The 16,572-nt window shown below is 44.9% G+C and overlaps 1 protein-coding gene across 1 annotated transcript; it reads right to left on the reverse strand.

Annotated features, from left to right (window-relative positions):
* Positions 1-459: 459 nt before the first annotated feature.
* Positions 460-13,891, reverse strand: TRIM14 (tripartite motif containing 14). Its single transcript, XM_064439513.1, has 6 exons — positions 13,390-13,891; positions 9,284-9,379; positions 8,154-8,387; positions 6,943-7,105; positions 5,593-5,685; positions 460-1,301 (listed from the first exon to the last, which is right to left on the reverse strand). The coding sequence occupies exons 1-6, from the start codon at positions 13,597-13,599 to the stop codon at positions 766-768; spliced, it is 1,332 nt and encodes a 443-aa protein (XP_064295583.1). The 5' UTR covers positions 13,600-13,891; the 3' UTR covers positions 460-765.
* Positions 13,892-16,572: the final 2,681 nt, after the last annotated feature.

Below are 16,572 nucleotides of genomic sequence, written 5' to 3' on the forward strand. Positions count from 1 at the left end.
GTGTCCCACTGACCTAGTGTTTTTATTGCACCTCTGGGTCCTTCACATATTTCGTCTTCTACTGGGAGTTGTACACAACTGCTTCTCATGCTTCTACTGTGTGTGTGAAGAATAGAGTGATGCAGAAGCCCAGTTCAGAACCTGTCACAAGTAATGCATTGTGCAAGGATGGTAATGGAGATCAAGTGTTGCTACAGAGCCTCCTACTTCAGCTTTACCTGAAGGGACCTTCCCAACAGCAGTGCCTAGTCTTTGATTTTTCTGAGATTCTACTTAATTATGAACTAATTCACTTCGTGCGTTTATTATCTGAATCTGACCTTGTCAACTATAACACTATGCAATATATGAACTTGAAGCTTGAACCAAATTAAACCTATTACCATATACAACTGCAGCCTCTCCAGGCAGATGAGGGGAGGGAGTTCATAAAAAAGGATGGCAATATCCAGGTTTAAATCAGAGCTGTAATAAGTTTTACTCAACCAGGCTTTTTCCATTTTGCAAGTTGAAAAGAAGTACAAAAACTATATATGGCACTTCAGGTGGTATATCAACATCATTTATAAAAGCCAGATCACCTTCACCCATCGAAAATGCGTATACATTAAAAACTACAGTTCGTTTTCTTGAACTTAACTGTTACCATCTAGAAGCGTCACAGTCACAGCGTTCATGTGACATAGATTAATTCATGTAGATAATTGCTGAAGTGGCTCTCATAGAAAAAGCACGAAATAGTAGGCTTTATTTTTACTTCATTCCTTATGTTAGTTTGCATATTCCAATGGACCCTTCCCAGAGCCTCAAGGCTGGGTAAACTGGTTCTGTGAACTTGCAGCGGAAGGTGTGCAAATGAGCCATACCATCAGTAACGTTGTAGAATGAAAGGATTCCTGCTTCATAATCCAGAAAAATGCCAATGCGATCAGGGTCATCTTCTATCAGGATGGGGATTCTCTCCCCCTTGTGAAATGCCCAGTATTCAAAGTCAAACTTCTTAAGGCACCAAGATGCTCTATTCCAGCCCAGTCGACAGGTTTCAGAGTCTCCTTTCCTGCCAATGGAAGGGTAGGCTGCGCCAATCCACCATCCTGCTCCAGCACGAAGTAGATCAACTTCCCAGTAATGGCTCCCAGAGAGGAATGCATCTCTACTTAGCACTTGCCATAATTTATCAAATCTCTGGGGACCACAAGGATAAAATACCCTCCTCCAGTTACAGCTTACTACAAGACGGTCATCAGACAATTTCAGCCTTGGGTGAAGGCTGTCAAGTTCCCAGGTTGGTGATCTTGCATCTGTAATCAAAACCATAAACATACTACATTTACCATGACTCTTGAAGTCCAAGTGGTTAAAAAAAACCTACAAAGAAGCCCACAGCTGGCAGTGTCTTGGAATCTGCCATTTTGCAAGGAAAAACCTCACATTTTTAATAGAAATAACTGCACTATTTTTATGCACCAATGCTTTTAATTTCCATAGGCTTTAATGCATGTCAGTATGTAAGTCAGTATATGCATGCTTCACAAATGGGAAGATAATACAGCTAGATAGGGGACAAACACTGAGAGCTTCTGCTTTATACAGAATGTCAGAGACTTCTAGTGGGATTGCAGCCTAAGGGTCTTAGAGAGCACTGGCTTGTGACATCCCATTCTACTGAAATTCCACTTCAAGATGCACTAAGTCTGCTTCTCATAGAGGCATCACAGCTCTAGCAGCAGCAGCATGTACATTGCAAAGGAACAACTTACCAGCTCCCAGAGAATTTATAGCAGGTCGCCTAACCTGACATCTAGAGAAGAAAAATCACAGTCTGAAACTACACCCCAGAAACCACTGCCTTATTCAGCAGCAGCTTATAATATTTTTACCATGAAGCAGCTGTTGCACAAGTGGAAATCAAAAAGCCAGGAAAATATCTATGATCAAATTAAACAGGTTTGAAATGACACACACAGGACAGGCCAAAAAGCTACAGGATTTTTAAGACCAGATTTTTCTCTGAAGATACTGTCCTACAACTTCAATGTTGAATTGCTGCATGTCTCATTAAAGTTTTCATACTATATCTCAGTATTTTACTGTGTTAGCATGTGTGTTCTGATTTCATGATTCTAGAAATAACCCAGATACTCCCTTTGAAAACAGGATCTGCATTCTTAAACAATTCCCTTCACTCTGTTAATGCTGACAAAACCAGTGTCAGAGTTGGATACCTAAAATAACATATATGGTCATGAATTAAAGAACATATATGGTCATGAATTACAGTACTGTATAGAGTACTGGCAATAAGGTGCGCACTTAACTTGTATCTAAAACTATTCCAAATCATGAGCACATCTATTTTTTCTTGTAAGTAAACAAAGTATAACAACACATTTAGATGAGAACTGAACAGCAGCATACTTAAAATGAGAACTTGCTGAGTCATATTTCACTCAGTTCGTAGCTGTTTTTTTTTCTTGAATATGATTTTAATCTTAGTCTAGGTAAACTTTGAAGCTCAGATGTTTTAAATGCCAGATGACAAATGCACTTAATATCCTGAAGCTGCTTTTCAAAGTGAGTAAATTCTTTCCTAAATTAAAATTAGAGAAACAAGTGTTTGTAATATTTTAAAATTCAGACTGCTTTTATTTCTTTTCAGTGTTGCATATCTGAACTACATGTTTGGACCTGTGATCTCATGGAGTACAGTCTTTCACCGTGCTTTACAGACAGCATAGTACTAAATGAAGACAAAACTGGGGGCAACAAACCCATTCAAACGAGAACTTCAATATTTTCCTTGCTCTTCAGTGTTGATCTTATAAATGAAAGGTAATTATGCAGCAGGTTGCTGTATGACAGAAATCTGTCTCTGCAACTGAATTAATCTGACGTTCATTTGACTTTGTTGCCATTTCCTCTCCTATATTCTCACATAGAACCCTCTCCCATAAATTAAATATGACTAGCCTGGTCTACCTGGCATATTCCATAGTCTAAAGCCCAGAAGTTGTTTTCACTCAGGCTGGAATCCTTCCTTCTGCCATCAGAGCAATGCATAAATAACTCCACTCCGTACTCTGTTGGTCCTCTGTTACTCTCCCACAATTTCCTGCCATGAGCAGGGAAGGCTAAGTAAGGTCTCCCAAAATTCACTGTGAAGGAGCACAGATATCTCACATTAAGTGAGGGTCCATTCACCACACAGTTAATTGCAACAAAGACTTACCCTCTATACTTGTCTGTAGTGTTTCAGAAAAGAAAGTGGTACACATGCGTTATGACTATAAGGTACAGCTGGACCCCTCATCTCCTCCTTGCCCTGCTGTGGCTCCCAACACCAGCCATGCTTAAAATACAGGAACCAGTGATGCACCATTTTCAGTTGTTTTATACGCAGAGCCTTACTAATAGATCATCGTCATCTGGGTAGGATCACTGCACAGACCTGGGTACCAGAAATGAAGCAGTTGCTTTGTTTGAGGCAAAGACATATGGAGAAAGATGCTGAAGTGTGAAATGCATGTCATGGTGCTAGAGAGCCCACTGCATTCTGCACCCGTATACTGCAAAAAAATGGAAAAGCAAATACTGTACATGCAGTGAGTATTAACTGAATCATCACCATTTGCTAAACAAAAAGAAAGCTTGTATGGTTTTAATTTTGGTATTATGCCTGTAAACAATGTTAAAGCTTCCAGAAGCGTACTACTACAGGGGTATATCTCACCCCTACATCTTATTGCTGTGATCTCCACTACACTTTGGTCATAAAAGGTGGTATTGTCACTCATGGTCTAAATAGGTCCTAAGTCACGTCAGTGTGCACAGTTGGTGACAGGACAGGAAAGAGGATTATTCATGCAGGTAAAACAGCATGCTACAGGACTCTGTCTTGTGAATGACTGAGTGTCATGAGCCTTTTTTCCAAGTCACTTCCAGTAGGTAAACAATGGGGATGCTAAGTTTGTAGAGAACACAGGTGACACAGAGACCAAAAGAGACTTGAAGTAGGGAGGATTTAAAAGGCCTGGCTTCAGTGTCTGCTTTTTCCAGTAAGCACTTGAAAAGCTGTGCATATAAGTAGTGATGTCTGTCAGTCAAATTTACCTGAAAACCTAGATTTTCATAAAATGCAGAACTACTAAATCTCAAGCAAATACCTCCATGTTAGTATTTGGAAGCATAAATGTGAATTTGACTAGAAAAATAATGCAGAATGGCTAGAGTTGTTTGGATTATTGGAGGACTGCAATTCTTCCACTTTTCCTAAGTGATGAAAATTTTAAGTGACTTTAAGTCCAAATATTTATGACCAAGGTTTGCCAATTTCACTGGCCTATGAGCCACTGGCACATCTTCCTTAAGGAGGTGGTTTGTCATATTTAGCTTTAACAAAGCTGAGAAAGTGTCTTTTCAGCCCTCAGGGTGACTGCTCACGTATGAAGCAAATACAGTGCTTTCTCCATGAATCCACTGAGATGCAGCCTGAAGCAGGTACAGATGGGCATTCATGAATCTCAGGAGCCTAGTTCACCACCAGCCAAATGCTGCTGCAGTGCTCTCTTAGTAGCAAGTGCTAAGTGATGTGGACTGGATGTCCTAGCACCTTAACAGGTTCCAGTTATGAAGTGACTGACTCAATCTGGATCCTGCAGAACACAAATGACAGAAGTGGGAAAGACCCATGACACCACATCCAAGACAGACTTCACTCATTGCATTCCTGATTTCTTAACAGCTGCTGCATTTACAAATGGAACACCTATTTGCTCATCTCCACTTGAGATAATCTGTTTGGAATGAAAAAGTTGCAGTGTTTGGACTTAGAAGGTCACTCAGGAGAGCACAGAAACAAGACAAGGTAACAACACTGAAAAATACCCCTCTTAGAACACAACAACCTATAGGTGCAGGGGCAGCATGTAATGCACTCCATCAGCACAGTACTGTCCCTTGTCCCCCCTACTGTAAGAGCCAAAAGTCAAGTGTCCGCTTGGCCACAGTCATGGCCTCCACTGGGCTGGATGCAGGCCAGAAAACAGAGCTTCTCTTACAACAGGCCTTTGCAACCTGGTACCATGGTAATAGGGAATGTTACAGCTTTAAGATTAAAAACAGCTACAGCCCTCATCTGCTGGAGGCTATATGAAATGTCCATGAGCTTCCCATCAGAAAGATGAAAAACAATTCACTGTACATCTTTCCTACCAACACCAGAGGAAAGGATCACCTGTAGATTGACCCATAACACATTAAATGATGGACATCTAATTAAAGACAGACCACAATGATCTGGAGAACAGAACTCTTCAAAAACTAAATTAGCCAGTAGCTGATTCACACACTGGATAAAAAGCAAAGGATCAAGATTTCACAGGCAGAAAGTAAAATTTCTTTCCCAACCACAGGTACAGAAAAGGGTATTGACTTTCAGGCAGTGCCAAGCACTTCTTCCTTGAAAATACGGTAAACATCAGAACCCTTTAAAGATACTGTTTTAAGATAGTGGCAGCACACATTCATTGACTGTTTCAGTGACTGAGCCATAAGTGTTCAGAGTGCTTCTAACTTTTGTTCAACCATACTTACGTTTTAGGAAAAGTAATCGATCAACAGGAGACATGGTTTTCAACACTGTTCCAGGCTCCTTCTTTGCAGTGGCATTAAGGCTACTGAAACCGTCTGGGCAGAGATGAAAAGGGACAGTTTAGGGAGTCTACCAGTGGAAGAACACGGCTGTACTGTCAAGAAGATTTTAAAAATAAAACACCATGGGCAATTTTCCTGGACAGAGTATTTAGGTTTTGCCCTTTTGATGTGAATTCCACCCATGTCCTGGGGAATATCATACTGTCACACTCCATTTTCCAACTTCATGGGACATACTGTGTTTATTTTGCTGGGGAAGGGCTACTCACTCTGTATGCTTTTAAAACTTACGCTCTTTGGTTAGCATGGTGATGCTGGATCCCAGTGATGCCAAGGAACTACACAACTGAGCACAACCTCAAGTAAGCACATCCCATTTCTCAAAAAGCACCCCTCTATCAGATGAGAAGAGTCAGGCAACTGAAGACAGCTATAGAGCACCTGCATGGTACTGCCTAGAAGTTCTCCACACACTCTGCAGTGGCCTTTCAGATCTGGTCTGATCATTTTCCCCAGCACCCTGCTACACCATTCTTGGTGGCAACTCTCAAAAACAGATTATTAAAAGGTAGCTAGGTTAAATGTGATGGCCGATATTGCCCTGCTCACCTTTAACTCAACAAGTGACAGGTGGCACAGTTTCCCCATGGTTATTTGGTTTTGTGGCTCTGTGACCCGTTAGGAAACTCCTTGCCTTAATTATGCCAGAGGTCACTTAAGGATGAAATACCAGCTCAGAGACAAAAGGAGCTCCAAGCAGAACATATTAGCCCACCTTTAAAGTAACAAAACCAGATAATTTTCAGATTGCCTGAGACAGAAACATCACCAGGTACATCAACTAGAAAAAGCTTTCAAATTTTACAGGCACCTGATGTTCCATGCCTATCAGATGTCCTGCCAGAGCACTTATACCCAACAGTGAGTGAAAGGACAACATAGCTTCACAACAGCTATGTTGTGAAGATGTGATGGTCTAGTGATATAAGCAAGACAAGCGCTGCAGGAAGAAGTAAACTGTATTGAAATAAATGATAGAGCTGGAAAAATACATCAGATGAACTCTAAGGCACAAAAGGCCATCTTCAGAGCCAGAAGAGAAACTTATGTTCCTACAGCACCACTGCTATAGCAGCATTACACCAATGCTGTCAGAGAACAGTACCCATGCCTGAAAAGCTGCCATTTTCTCCAGCTGATTTGGTAAAAAGTCCTGCTTTTATTTACAGACCACACTTTATTTAAGAGGAGGGCAGAAGAAAGCAAAATTCACAGCACTCTCCCAGGTACCTTCTTTAAGCCGGGCTTCTAGTGGTTTCTGTAGAATGGACTGAAGAACTGTCATGAAGCGCTTATAATGGTTAAGTATGTGCTCAAATGAGAGAGGTATCGGATGCCACTGTTCTAATATGCGCCTGGGCTCCTGCATTTCCTTCTCGATTTCTGTGTACTTCTGAGGGCAGAAAGCCAAATTCTCCAATTAGTAGAGACAGTGACATGAATGGACTCTTCCCTCCAGCACCCACACAGCATAGAGCAAGGACAGCTCCATCGCTAGGTAAACATATGGGCCATTACAGCAGTGTTCAGCCTGCCTATTAGCTCATTAGCCTGCCCATTAGCTCCTCCTGCCAGTGGAGCCAGGGGCTACCCCAGAGATGGAGAACCCAGCAGTCATGGTTAAAACAGGCCTCTCCAGGACACTCCAAGATGGAAATGAATTTAATCTGGCTAGAACCCTTTGTGGGAAATCCCAACAATGGGAAAAATAAACCACTAAGTTACAAAAGCAACCTAAAGAATAAAATCCAACATGCTCCCCACCCCAAAATTTCTCCAAAACCATGAAAAGCAGCTTCCCATGCCAGGGCCATATCACTCACAACAATGCAAACTCTCAAGTCTGCTAAGTTGCCAGGATGTAAAAATGTACCACAGGCCTTCCCATGAAAAATGGTACCCTTTAGCTTGTTTCAGGGCATAAGCACATGGCAACACACCCTTCCCAAGGAAGGTGAGAAGATCATTAGGAATGAAAGACTGACATTTTATCTCTAGGCAAAAACACTGCCCACTCCAGTAAAATTATGGCTATTGCTCAGGGTGATTAGGATCTCTTTGTGATTAAAGAAATGAGACAATTTAGACTTCCTCCTAAGGTTCCCAAGAGGGCTGCCCTTCCTCAGACCTACATATTACACTGCACAATGGAAGACCCAATACAGAATTCGTCTTCAAGATGAAGAGGCACACCTAACCCTGTTCCATATATGCTTAAAATTAACCGGAATTTCATACAGACCTGAAAGCAATGCCATAGCAGGATCACCTAACAGCACAAAAATGTGTAACCAAACTGGTTCACCCAAATACCAACAAAAAGATTAAAAAGCAGTGAGAAAGATACTGCTAACATACAGAAGAATCTACAGAGGAGATCACTAGAGCAATTTACCAGGGACTATAAGGATAAGACGTAGAAAGAGACCATACAATACCACCTCCAGTAACTGAACAGGATCACTATGCTGTTGTATTTGTCTGATTCGACGTGAGAAGTTCTCCAGGGCTGCAAGCTTTTCTTGACAGGACTCCAACTGCTGATCATGCGCTTCCAAGGCTTGCTGAGTCTTTTCATCGATTAAGTTTTTTGCCAGACTCTCCTCTTCCCGAAGTAGTAACTGAAGCTCAGTCACTCTGTCTGACAGCTGCCGTTTGCTCACAATGGCACGTGCCTACAGATTAAGCAGAAGAGTGTGTTCCCCCCATACTCAGCAGGTCATAAACATTTCAGGTTTTTCTCTCCCAGGCTTTCCATGTCAAATTTGGTTGAATTTTACTGATTTGCTGCATCTTTTGAGAAATGGGTGTTTACCCCTTAAGGGAATGCAGCCAGGATTTACCTGCTGATGTCCTGGATGGAAAAACTCGAGGGCACATCCTAAGATGCTTATTTACGCATAAAACACTGTTTTCAACTAGAATATAACAGGGCCAGATACTAACTGCTCCAAGGAGAAGACCTGGTCCTTCAGTAGCAGGACTTTGCCCCCTTTTAAAGCATGCTAGGGACAGAGAGCCGCTATGAAAAGAAAGCCTTCAAAAGGAAGTGACATCAAACCGCAAAGTCCCAGACCTCTACAGAGCTCCCTCTAGCTCTTACTGACATTTCTGTAACAGAGGTGCTCCTTAGAGCAGAAACCATTTCATGCTCTATAAATGAGGTGGACCTTAGCATATACATTCCCATTCTTAAGACAGAATCGATAGACCTGTTCTTTTGTTTACTCATCCCTCAAGTCAGACTATTCAATAATGCAGTTCAGTGCATGGCAACATACATTACTGAAGCCAGAATAACACATGCTGCTGGGGCTATTTACTACTCCTCTGCACAAAAATTTCAACATCGTTCTTCCAGAGATGTTCGGCTAATTAAGGAGTGAGAGCCAGGCCTTTGGAGACCCTTCCCCTCTTCTCTCCCTTTGACAGTAATATGTTGTGATGGATACAGGTAATACACTCCTTTCCTGAGAAGCAGTAGCTCCTGGGTCTTTGAATAGCTACAGAGAAAGCAAAATGTCTCTCCCTGGAAAATTACCATCCAGTGGAGAAGTAAACCATACTTTACCTTCAGATCATTAGCAGCCTGCTCTATGCTCCTTCTGTTACCAACTTCTTGATCTTTTCTCTCTTCTAGATCCTTCAAACACAATGCCATGAGTTCCTATAGGGCAACAAAACAAAACATAATAACATCTGTAAAAACCAGAAATCAGTATCCAGCTTACTTTCCATATAGGGGAGTATGTTACTGAAACACTCAGTTTATGAGGTTTATTAAGGCCAGTAGTGATGAAAAATAAGGATTTCAACATTTTGCCTGGTCCTGGTGGCTATACTGGTAAGATTTTGAGAGCTGTACAAATTAGTACCACCTTCATAAGAACAGGGAAACCTATGGTTAAAAAAAACATTTTTGTTTTTAAAACTATGGCACCATGCATTTCAAGACTACATGCTCATGCATTTAGCAGCTGAAGGGCAGCTAACCAAGTACTTTTATTCAGAGGATCAGTGGGAGGCTCCTGTGTAAAGTCAAAATCCAGCGAATGTTCAGGATGCTTCCCAGTGTACAAAACAGCAATCACAGATACCCCACTATCACTGCGGTGATGCCGTAAGCTGAATGCCTGCAAAAACAAATACTGTCAACTTGGCTGGTAATCACAGTATATGTGATACTTGTGGTGTGCCCTGAGATGCACTGAGCAACACAGCACAGTAAATGTTCTGCTGTGTCTAGCCCCACAGTTTCTCACCCACAGCTCTCTGAAATCCATCTGTCCTCTGTCCAGCAGGCTGAACAGTCTTGGTGCACTTGGTGATGCATTTTTGTCATTAGTACCATGAAAGATCCTGACAATTCAGCCCCATGTTCTCAGTGCACTAGTGTTATAACAGAGCCTCTCAGTAAATACCAGATAAGCCAGCTCTAGCGGTGTAGCTGTTCAGTCTCCTGTTCTGCACCTGGAACCCAGTCAAGACCATCTGCATGCAAACATACATCAACTCACTGCAACATCCCCAGGTCTGCATTGCCTTTTAACTCTGCAGAGTTGCAAACTGTTGCCCATGAAGCAACACTTAGCTCAGTTTGTCATTTCTGACATGCACCTCCTTTGAAGACACATGCAATTTTTCATTTGATTATGAGAGAGTCAGAAGAAAATGGACTCCCAGGAAAAGACAGGGACTCCACATCTGGAAGTCCCTTGGCACAGGCACATTCATGCAAGCAGATAAACGTTCTTGGATGGAACAAGACACTCATATTATGCCATCCATTCTAGCCACAATTTTCCAGTCTTGTCCCTGAAGGACCAGAAGAGTTCTGCTCCACCTGAAGATTCAGGAGTTGTACTTGGTATCAGCCTTCCTCAATTTATTCTGCAGCCTAGACCTCATTCCCTTCCTCAAAGACTGACAAAGACCACAAAGCAAAACCCAGTCTTCCTTCTTTGCTAGCAAAACACATCACCTCAGGCACTCCCTCCCTCACCACAGCGATCATATGCAAATACTTATGCCAGCCCCAAGCATTTCTGGTTAAGCATTACTTTCTTTACAGAGGTAAAGGAAAGAGCTGCTTCAGTGGAGACACTGTGTCTGCAACTCTGGCAGGCAACCCATGTCATTCACCCTGAGGAACCAACTCCAGAAACATTCCTTTAGGGATTGCCTGGATGCCTTAACTGACTCAAATGAAAACACTGTAACAGCAAGGGTTTCTGAGAGACGAGACTCCTAGCTCCAGTCAGGCTCACAGGACACATAACAAGTGCACAGCACACTGATCCCATGTCTTGCATTCAGGAGAACAGGGAATGTCCTTCCAGATGATTTTATACAACCTTAGATTCAGGGACGAACCAGCTGATGGACCTCACACAATGGTTCTCATCTCTTCCTAACATCCACAGCTAGGATTTGCTAAAAGCACTGAGGAAGATGCTCACACGCTGCCTGGTTGATGCCACATTACAAGGGCTGCACAGAATAGCTGCTCCCAGCAAAAGCCAAAATACATCTTGTAGCCTACTTTTGATAGTTTGTGCCTGAAATCTCTGCAGCCCTAAGCCAACAGATGTCAGCAGAGACTTCCTAGGGACAGAGTGTCACATGGGACGGAAGTTTCTACCCTGCTCACTTCCTATTTTGGCACAGAGACAAACAACTAGTGCTCAACGGACCCTCAGGGAACCAGCACCACTCGTTGCTTTATGCACTTTACCCTGGTTCAAATCAGATTGCCACAGTACAACACCTGCACCCACACATTGCCCTGGTGTCATGAAGAGAATGCAAACACCATAGTGAGTTCTCAGCTGCAAGAGGGATACTTTAGATGAAAGCACAGCAGCCAGCAGGCACAGTGCTCTGTGTTGCACTGATACCTCCAGTGGTCTTTCCCCTGTGCTACTGTTTACTTGCAGCCTAGGGCACTGCCCTCTGCCCTTGTACTGCTCTCTAACATGAAGTGCAATAAAATGCCAGAGGAAATTAGCAGGACCTGTGCATCTGCTCGCGATCTGTGGGAACTAGGAAATTTCCTACTAACACTACTCTGAAATGCCAGAGATGGAGTGGGAAGGAGCTCTCTGAATACCCTGAACATCAACCCTGTGTGTTACTACTTTTTAAGCCTCCCAGGCTTAGCACTACAGCATGCAGGAACTCATCAAGCCTGCTGACAGGCTCTCCAGAGTAAAACAAAGCACAAACAGGAAGTACTGGGCAAGCTTGTAAAGCCTTCTGGGGCTGCTCAATGGACAGCTAAACAGCGATGAATAAAAATAAGCTTACAGAAGAACCCTTGTGCTGGTTGTGGCTGGGATGAGGTTAATTTTCTTCATAGCAGCTCATATGGTGCTGTGTTTTAGATGTGACTATACTGTGAGTACACAAGAGGCTGGGAGGGGACACAGGCAGGCAAGATGACCCCAACTAACGAGTGAGATATTCCATGCCATGTAACCTCATGCTCAGCAATAAAACAGAGAGGAGGGTGTTTAGGTGAGTTAGCCATCCTTTGTTCAGAACTGGCTGGGCACTGGTCTGCCCGTGGGAGGTGGTGAGTGATTGCCTTTGCATCACTTGTTTTGTCTTGTTCTCCTCTCCTCTTTCACTTCTCCTTCACTTATTAAACTATTTTTATCTCAAGCCAAGAGGTTTTTTTTGTTTAGTCTTCCTTTCCTCTTCTCCTGTCCCACTGGGCAAGGGAGGGGGAGCGAGCAGGCAGCTCTGTGGTGCTTAGCTGCCTGCCAGGGTTAACCCACAAGAACCCCTGCTCCCCATCTCCCAGGAGTTGTCCGAGAATGCAGCGTGCATGGGGACTCACTGTAGTCTAGCAACCTGCAGTGACAGGGGAAGGGGATAAACAGAAATGGCCTTTCCCCTTCCTCTGTAGCACCCATGTTTCTGCCAAAGGTGCTTCCAGCCTGGCAATGAAAACAAGTACCCCAGGGGAACCAAGCTCCTCTGATCCTCCACACAAGATGTGAGGAGAAAATGATGCTCTGTGTGATGCAACAGTCAACGTCACACCTCCCCGTTGTCCCTTGATTTATACTCCTGTTACATGTGCGCCTGGGTGTGATCAGGTAACTCTCTCCCTCTCGTGCACGAACCACGTCCCTGTGCAGTGACAGCACTCTGACCCCTGTCCCTGTGGGATTTAAAAAGCACTTGTACTTTGTATAAGTGTACTTTCTGTACTTTGGTACAGAAATTTTGTTCTGCTAGCCAGTACAGCTACAGAATTGATGCGACAACAAAACCTGAACTCCACAAGCTGTTCATAAAGCAAGCAAGGCAAGGCTTTAGATACTTGGCCTACTGCTGCCCACTGCACTAATGCTCACAGCTGCCACCTTCTCACCCTGGGAAAATAAATTCCTGCTGCACAAGCCCCTATAACGAGAAAAAAAACCCGGCACGACACGCATCCAAGTCAGGAAGATCTTTGCTGCAGCTCCGTGCCCCGCGCCCCCCCCCCCCCCCCAAGCCCCTGGGTATACCCCAGTCCCATCCCGCCGCCCCGCTGGAGCGGGTCTCGCAGAAGTCGCCGCCGCGGCAAAGCCGCAGCAAGGCTCGGCTTCCCCGGGCAGGGAGGGCTCCGCGGGAGGCGCAGGCATGCGCCGGCGACATCGCCCGGTGCCCGACCGCGGCGCTCACCTGCTTGTGGCGGACGGCGTGGGGCAGGAGGCAAGCGCGGTGCCCGCGGTGCGGGCCCAGGGCCGGGCAGAGGGCGCAGACACACCGCCCGCAGTCCTCGCAGAACAGCTCCAGCTGCCGCCCCGCATGGACAGCGCACACCCGCGCCGCCGGGGCCGGGGCCGGGGCCGGGGCCGGGGCCCCCTGCGCCTCCTGCGCCTCCTGCGCCATGGCGGCCGCGGAGCCGGATGTGAGGCGGCCGCGGCAGCGGCGGCGCGCGGGCCGGGGGGCTCCGTGAGGGGAGCGGTCGGGGATGCCGCGCTCCGCCCGTCAGGCGGTGGCCGCGCGGGAGGCGGCGGGAGGTGTGTGGCCCGCGGGTGGCCTGTTGCACGCTGCCGGCGGCCCCGCACGGTCTCTCGCCCGTCCGAGAGGGCGGGCGGCGGAGCGGGGCGGGCCCGCGCCACCCCACGCCGCAGCCGGCCCCCACGGCGGCAGCGGCGGGCCGAGCCCTCGCCTCAGCGGCCGGTGCCGGGCGGGAAGCGTCGGCAAGAGGAGCGCCGTGGGAGCGGCAGGGGCGGGCAGCTGCCTTCGACCGGTACCCGAGCTGGAATCCACTGTTTTGTGAAATTTCAGATGCGTCGATGAGGAATGGCCTCAGTTTTATCGCTGAGCAAAACACTTAATGTGATCCAAAAATAGAACAATTCGTCTTCAGGGTACGTTTTTTCACTTTCTATTTTTAGGTTAGATTTTTGTCCCGTATAACATCTCATTTATAGAAATTGAAACAAAATGCTCACACTCTGACAAAGTTTAAACTACTTACTTTCTTTGGCTAAAATTCTTAGCTATGTTCAGCCAAGGTGTGTGTTTGTTTGGGGTTTTTGTTTGTTTTTTGTTTGATTTGCTTTGGTTTTGTCTGCTTGGGTTTTTTTTTTTTTCTGTGAATAAAAACAACCCAGAATATTGACGACCAAAAAAAAAAAAAAAGTGAAAAAATATGAAGATATTTAAAAATGAGCATTTTGGTGGAAAGTTTGAGAGTCAGTATACTTATTAACATGTGAGGATGCGGAGCTCTGAGGAGCAAGGGCAGTCCCACTGAAAGCAGGCCATGCCAAAGAGCTGGTGAGTTAATCAGGGATTTAGATTTTCTCCAAAAGCGCCTTGTATGGACTCCATGCGACTTTAGCATGGAATTATAAGGATCATTAGGGATATCTGGAGATTATTCGCTCTCACCCACACACACTGGAAAGCACTAGTGCCTGCTTTACAATGAGTGAAGATGAGGATTTTACAACCTCCTTGGGACCCTTTTCCAGTGTTTGACCATCCGCGCAGTGAAAACTTCTAGTGTCAAATCAACGCTTTCCTCATTAAAACTTGTGCCATGTTGTTTCACTGTGCCCTTCCACGGAGAGTTGTGGTGTCATCTCTGCCTACTCCCATAGGGTGTTGTAGACAGTGGTGAGTTCTCTGCTGGAGGCTGAGTAAGCCCAGTTCCTTCCATGTCTCTTTGGGTATGCTGGCTTCAGCTCCATTACTGTCTTGGTGGATTCTGCAGGAGGGTTTGCTTAATGGAGTCAATGTGTGTCTTGTCCAGGGAATTGTGTGGCTGGTCTTCATCACCACAAGGCCACTGTTGCAAGATACTCAGCCCGGCACCCTGGTTCCTTTCCTGGCAAAGCTATTCCCCAGCCTGTTGGTGCCCAGCCTTAATCGTTGCAGCATTACTTCATGGGTTGGATAAGCCCAGAAGCCTGTCTTGATCTTTGTGAGGTTCATGCTGGTGCATTTCTGCAGCATGTCACAGTCCCTCAGAAGAGTGACCCTGCCTGCCACTGTTATTCCTCATCCCCTGCTACACCCTCTCTTGGTTTGTAATCACAGCAGACTTGCTGAGGGTGTATTCCATCCTGTTGCCCTGTTTGTTGATAAGACCTTTACAGAGCATTGGGCTCAGCATCGATCCCTGAGGAATGGGACTAGAACCCAGCCACCACCTGGACTTTGTACATCTAATGACGGTACTTAGTGCCTAGCTGTCCAGGCAATTTTCCATCCACTTTCTAGTCTACCTATCCAAACAACAGTTCATCAGTTTGTGAAGACGTTACTGGGGTTCACGACTTGCAGTGTTAGACTTTGCAGGTTATTAGTACCTAGGGCATTATTTCCCATTTCACATGTGACTTTGCAAATTAACTTACTGAGCTAGACTTTCTGGGCTTTTTAACATTTTTAATTGTTTACTTTAGAGGACAGAATTACAATAAAACTGAAATGTTTGCATAAACTCTAGTGAGTGGTCAGGTGCTGATAAAATCAGACGTACTTTCACCCCGGTACTTTACTGTCTAACACTGAAAGAGTGCTGCTGCACTGTGGTTGTGAGAGGTCAGAAGAGCAGGATGGACTTGCTCTTTGCATGCAGCTCCCACATTCATTTTTCTGGAGGGAACCCCATTAAGCTTTCAAAACAGGGCTTAAATGCCTCAGAGAATGCCTTGGGCAGTTCTTGGCCAAGAAGAATTATCTTCCAGCATGGGCAGTGGAGAGAAGTAGAGTTAAATCAAGAAGAAAACACAAAGTCTTATGACTTCTTCCTGCTTCAGCACCATCTCAATGTGAAAGCCAGCTAGCGGGAGGGGTGCAGTGGGCTGGTGGGGTCAGAATGGGGCTGAGTCTTCACCTGTTAGTTTTGAGGTGAAACAACACTGTCCTTCTCTTGACTTTGGATCGCATAAGTCGTCTGCAAGCTAGGGGTTCATTCCTGCAAAACTTCTGTATGGAGCTGACAGCATGCAACACACAGAGACCTGGTTTGGTTTAGCCATAGCGTTCTCTATTTCTTTGTACAGAAAATTCCTAATACAAACCTGGCTCTGTCTTTGTACTTGAGTCTAGGGGTGAAGGGGAGGAGTGAAGTCTGTTTTCATGTACAGTTTACAGGTTCTGGTGAGGATCTGGACTTTTTTTTTGCAAACACCTACAAAAAAAAACAAACCTGATTCACCACTTTGGCAAAGATATTGCAACTTGAAATGGCAGTTAGACAACATCTGTAGGCATTAAACAGCTTTGAATCCCGGCCACACAAGGAGTGAATGTTAAATAAGGCTGAAGCCAAGAATCCTGTATCAAACTGGGTGCTTTCAATAGAAGCCATGCTTCCTTCTGGCTTGAGAAGAGAAAAAATTT

This window comes from Phalacrocorax carbo, chromosome Z (assembly GCF_963921805.1).
Source record: "Phalacrocorax carbo chromosome Z, bPhaCar2.1, whole genome shotgun sequence".
NCBI classification, from domain to species: Eukaryota; Metazoa; Chordata; class Aves; order Suliformes; family Phalacrocoracidae; genus Phalacrocorax; species Phalacrocorax carbo.

Excerpts from the sequence above, each read along its gene's own strand:
- TRIM14 (XM_064439513.1), bottom strand. The coding sequence starts at position 13,599 with ATGGCGCAGGAGGCGCAGGAGGCGCAGGGGGCCCCGGCCCCGGCCCCG. Across the intron at positions 9,380-13,389 it reads ACGCCGTCCGCCACAAGCAG|GAACTCATGGCATTGTGTTT; the intron begins GTGAGCGCCGCG and ends GTTGCCCTATAG. Across the intron at positions 1,302-5,592 it reads TCGATTACTTTTCCTAAAAC|ATGCAAGATCACCAACCTGG; the intron begins GTAAGTATGGTT and ends TTTTGATTACAG.